General features: G+C 38.3%; 1 protein-coding gene across 1 annotated transcript; it reads left to right on the forward strand.

Moving 5' to 3' along the window:
- Positions 1-673: 673 nt before the first annotated feature.
- LOC135666124 (uncharacterized) lies at positions 674-4,519 on the forward strand. Its single transcript, XM_065177668.1, has 3 exons — positions 674-1,111; positions 3,993-4,090; positions 4,254-4,519. The coding sequence occupies exons 1-2, from the start codon at positions 733-735 to the stop codon at positions 4,061-4,063; spliced, it is 450 nt and encodes a 149-aa protein (XP_065033740.1). The 5' UTR covers positions 674-732; the 3' UTR covers positions 4,064-4,090; positions 4,254-4,519.
- The last annotated feature ends 401 nt before the right edge of the window (positions 4,520-4,920 follow it).

Raw genomic sequence — 4,920 nt, forward strand, 5'->3', positions numbered from 1 at the left:
TTCGTTTCCTTTCTTCTTTCAGAGATTGAGCCCTGAGATCACCCGCCATCTGATGGCAATCCACGATCAAAGCCATTCAAGATTTGGAGGGGGAAAAGAGAAATCTCGCATATCTTTAAACAAAATCTGAAACAACGTGGGAGATAAGTGGATAACCTCATCGGCGACTCAAACCCTAGCAGAGCAGCCCTCTCCATTCTTCGTCTTCAAGAGAAGTGGGGGAGTGGAAGGATATTTGAGGCTTCCGCTGTTCGGTTCGTTTGGCGCCAGCTGATACCGGAGGGCTTGTTGGTTCGGCCCGATAACCCGGAAAATATTGCCGATATTGGATCTGTGCCCGATAATATGGAACTGATACCCGATCCGAATCTAACCCAAATTTCAAACAATGGGTGTTCGTTTTGGATCTATAAGCTATCGATTGAATACGGGTAACGGATCTGTATCAGATAATGTGTACGTAGCTGCTTATTTCGCATTGATAAGCTTATCGGACTTTAAGATTAATCCGATAATAGTCATGTGAGTAGCCTTACACGGTGCTGTGAGATAATGTGGTCGGATCCACATAAAACCCGTATCTGAGTTACCCGGATCCGATGAATTTATTGGATCTAAAACGCTCTCACGGTACGTGCACCGCTCTCTCTCCCTCTATATACATAGTGTTATCTCCTTGGTCCTCTCTCGACCAATCTCGTTCGTGCTCTGATCTTTCGCTCATCTTCTTTGATGGCGCGATTGCTCTGCGGCCGAACCCTACCCGGGGCCTCGCACCCCGTGGCCGCGCCTCTCGGCCTCCGCGGCCTCTGCAGCCGCTCCGAACGGCCGCAGCTTATCGACGTGGAGCTCCAGGCGGAGGACTTCCCCCCGGAGATCGAGGTCCTCGGCATGCGCCGCCTTGAGGACGTCATCCACGCCATCGTAGTCCGTAGATCCGCCCCTTATTGGTTACCCTTCCTCCCTGGCTCCTCCTACTGGGTACCGCCCCGCAATCGCCACCGTGGCGTCGCGGAGCTCGTCAGCAGGCTCGCCAACCCGATGACGGCGGAGGAGATCATGTCGTTCACTACTGATCGTGGCTGGCCCTCTTCAGCTTATTTCGTTGAAGGTGATGAAACATTATTGTCTATATATATATATATATATATATATATTGTCACTCATATTCGAACTCGTTGTAAATAAGTCGGTGAGGTTAAAATTATTAATATCAATATATAATCACTAAAAAATTAATGTATGCGATCAATGCGTCAATTTTAGTGTTGTTCATAGCAATTCCATAGCTTCTACCATGGATTAATGCCAAAGTCAACTGATTCGAGGTTGTCTTGAAAGTATTACAAGTTTTTAGAGAATGCATGTATGCAATTTGCGTGATATTTATGTTTTTTGCTAGATAGCTTGTTTTACATATTTACTATGCAGTTTTGTTGCAGAAAACCAGCTTTTTGTGATATGAACTGTTAGATTTTACAGTGAATTCTTTATGCATATATGTAGGTTCTTGTTGTGGAAATATATTTGTTTGAGGCATTTTGACCGGATTGGTTCTAAATATATGTAGACATTATGTTGCTAAGGCATTGTTCCAAAGCATCCGGATACATGTGACATAGAACTCTTACAGTTTTTTTTCCATGAGTTGTAACTATTTGCGTCTCACTGATACTGTTCATGTATAAGACTGCTATTCCATTTACTATCTCACGCAAATACAACAGACTGTCTTCACATAATAAACTTGGTCTTTGATATGAGTTTGTTGTTGATATTGATGTTTGTTCTCTGTGCTATGTATCCCAGTTTACAACTTTTTCCATAAAAAAATGTTTATTCGAAAACAAGAAAACTACAGGAAAATGGTTGATGGATGTGCAATTGTTTCTACATAAATTTTAACATCTCTGTAGGTTGAAAGGCGACCAGTTCTAGACAGAGTGAATATGTCGACCCATATAATGATTGACCTTCAAGCTATAAAATGAACTTCAATTTCCCTGCATTGTGGAGGTTGGATTATATGGAGAGCTTCAGGTTTTTGTTAAAGGATAGAGGAACCTTTAGTTGTGGTTACATTACAATAAATAGAAGATTCTGTCGACATGGATGATTGATTCAGAGGAGGCATATTAGTTACAGTTGGTGCTTCTATATACTGTGCTTGAGGTGAAAATTTTTGAGCTGAATAGACTTGGAGGGAGAGCAAATTAGGAACATTTACCAATGAAGTGCAAAACAAGTTTTGAGTATAATCTCAGTGTATCTCAAATAGTGATATCTATAGTTAAACATCACTATTCTAACCTCCCTTCAGACATGTTTAACCTAAAAAATAGGGTTCAAATGCTAAACATAAATATGATGCTGAACTGAATATGATACTCTTTGCAGCAAACATCAGTGTAGATTTTCTGTAGCAAGTTAGATTTTATTGAACATACCAGTAACAAATATTGCATCTGATATTCTATCGTAGTCCATTTGGATCTTATTAGCAGCAGATTTCCAGTCATAACTTTATAGGAATTCAAGTAATTCCTAAAGTAACTAGGATCATGGTGCCTTCCTTTTGGTCATCATATCTCTTAATACAGACCTAGATTGATAAGAACATAATCAACTAGCCAGCTATCGTATGCATGTCAAATTCTTAAAAACATTTGGCTGTTACCAAGTTGTTTTTTGGATTGTTGAGCAAATCTAGTAGTCTTTTGCATAATGTGTTTTTGGTGGACTGAAGGTCATATTATACTTACTACTACTACTGCTTGAAGGAAATGGATGAGGAAAGTGGGACTGAAACCTGTATAGATTAGTTATGGGCATAGATTGATAAGAACATAATCAACTAACCAGCTATTTTATGCATGTTATTTTACACAACTGTCAAATTCTTAAAAACATTTGGCTGTCACCAAGTTGTTTTTTGGATTGTTGAGTAAATCTAGTAGTTGTTTGCATAATGTTTGCTTGGTGGACTGAAGAACATATTGCTACTACTACTATTTTTGGTTTCGTCTTTTCTTCTTGAAGGATGTGGACAGGGAAAGTGGGACTGAAACCTGTATAGATTAGTTATGGGTAAGGAACTCAATGTTTGATATCATTAGATTCTTCCGAGAGTGTGTGTTTTTTGGGAAGCTTACGTTACTGCATACGAGGGACCATAACTTGTTTCTCGAGACACCAAGTAACAGTTTTGGTCTTGATGACCTTTTCTCCCTGTTTTGTACTATTCTCAGAGTTGTTTGGTCAGTTCTACTGCATATGGTTGTTTTTACTAAAGAAACTGGGTGGTGTTGTCATTGGCAACTACCTAGGTGCTTTGTGCTCAGCTTATGAGGCTGGTGCTCCCAGTTCAGGCATCTAGAGCTCAATGTAATTAGTATAAAAGACTGATCCATGATGATTCTCTGAATCCTTCCTAGCAGTCTTGTTTGTACTAGTCTTAGAATTCGGAAAACATGGATTGTTTAAGACCATTGTTTCTTGTACAGACGATAACTTTTGTTGTACATGCAACTGTATATGTTCCATGGCAGTGTAGTTTTTATCTTCAAAGATCAACACTGTGAGAGTGAAATATGTTTGAGGCTTAAATTGAAAAATAAATCAAAGTTATTATGAATGTTAAACTTGACAAGCTCCCATAAACATGCCATAATTTCACAATACTTTCATTTTTAATTTTATTGTGTTCATCAATAAATTAATGCAGATATTCATGATCTCACCCCATAAATGGCATCATAACATGGATATGTTACTTGGTAAGCTTGCTCTGGAATGGTTGGGACATCAGGATTAATTGTCGTATAATATGTTACTCAGATATCATATTACCTGCCGATTGCTAAGTTATTAGGGTTTAGAATGTCTTTATTTCTTGGTCATCCCAGGCAGTTTGACAACCTTAACAATTTATTGAAAGAGAGAATGATTTTCTTTCATGATTACTTAATTATACCTCTCCTGTGGATTCCCAGGTGTATCTCCGCAACCAGTAAAGAAGAAACGAGAGAGGACCAAGGCGCAATCTGATGACGAAGAAAGCTAATCGTCAACCGACAGCCACCGGAGACAGGTGTGTGTTTGTGTTTTCATGGATTATATTGTTTGAGATGTACAAAATCAACAACTAACTCAGATAATAGGTCATCTAAACTTGTGTGATTGATACTGTGCACAAGTCATCTAATTCTTAGGAACACTAACTCTTTTTTTGTGTATTTTGCCTTAATGCGCAGGCTCTTCTATTCAGCCACGAAGTATATATTTAGATGATGGAAACACAGTTGGTAGAGTTGATGCAAACTAAACACAGTTGGTAGAGTTGATGCAAACCAGTCCTGTTTTCTCTTCCATACTGCAGCAGCCTGTAGTAGAACTTTTCCCACATGTAATCCAAAGTAGGTTGATTAACTCTTTATAATTGGATGAACTTAACTATAAGAATTAAGATATTAGAAGATTTAGATGATCAAATACGAGTAACACTGTGAATTTTGATGTATGGTATGCCTAAAGTGGACTGCAGAAGATTTTCCAAGTCTGATACGTACAAAAAGGATTCCCTCGCTTAGGAGCTACAAGCAATGCACTTGCCACTGCTATCTTACAAAGAAACCTGCGCTACCTTCATCGCTTGCATCTCTCTGCGCTCGTTCCATCAATATTCATCATCATCTTAACTTGAATTCCATATATCCCATAAGATCTCTTTTTAACACAAAAAGTCATAGTTCGAAAATACTCTTTCTACCATGCAAGATCTTTTTTAATCTTATCTTTAATAGACGAGAGTAAACTGAAATAAAACATTTAGAATGATAATTAGAAGAGTTTTTTTCTCATCGACATCTCTTAATCTTAATTTTTTTTATAACTTTATATAAATATTTTTTAGATAAATAG

The sequence above is a fragment of the Musa acuminata genome, unplaced genomic scaffold (assembly GCF_036884655.1).
Source record: "Musa acuminata AAA Group cultivar baxijiao unplaced genomic scaffold, Cavendish_Baxijiao_AAA HiC_scaffold_1073, whole genome shotgun sequence".
NCBI lineage: Eukaryota > Viridiplantae > Streptophyta > Magnoliopsida > Zingiberales > Musaceae > Musa > Musa acuminata.

Bases quoted from the DNA above. Each gene is read 5' to 3' on its own strand.
- LOC135666124 (XM_065177668.1), top strand. From the start codon at position 733: ATGGCGCGATTGCTCTGCGGCCGAACCCTACCCGGGGCCTCGCACCCC. The intron at 1,112-3,992 runs GTGATGAAACAT...GTGGATTCCCAG, and splicing joins TTCAGCTTATTTCGTTGAAG to GTGTATCTCCGCAACCAGTA.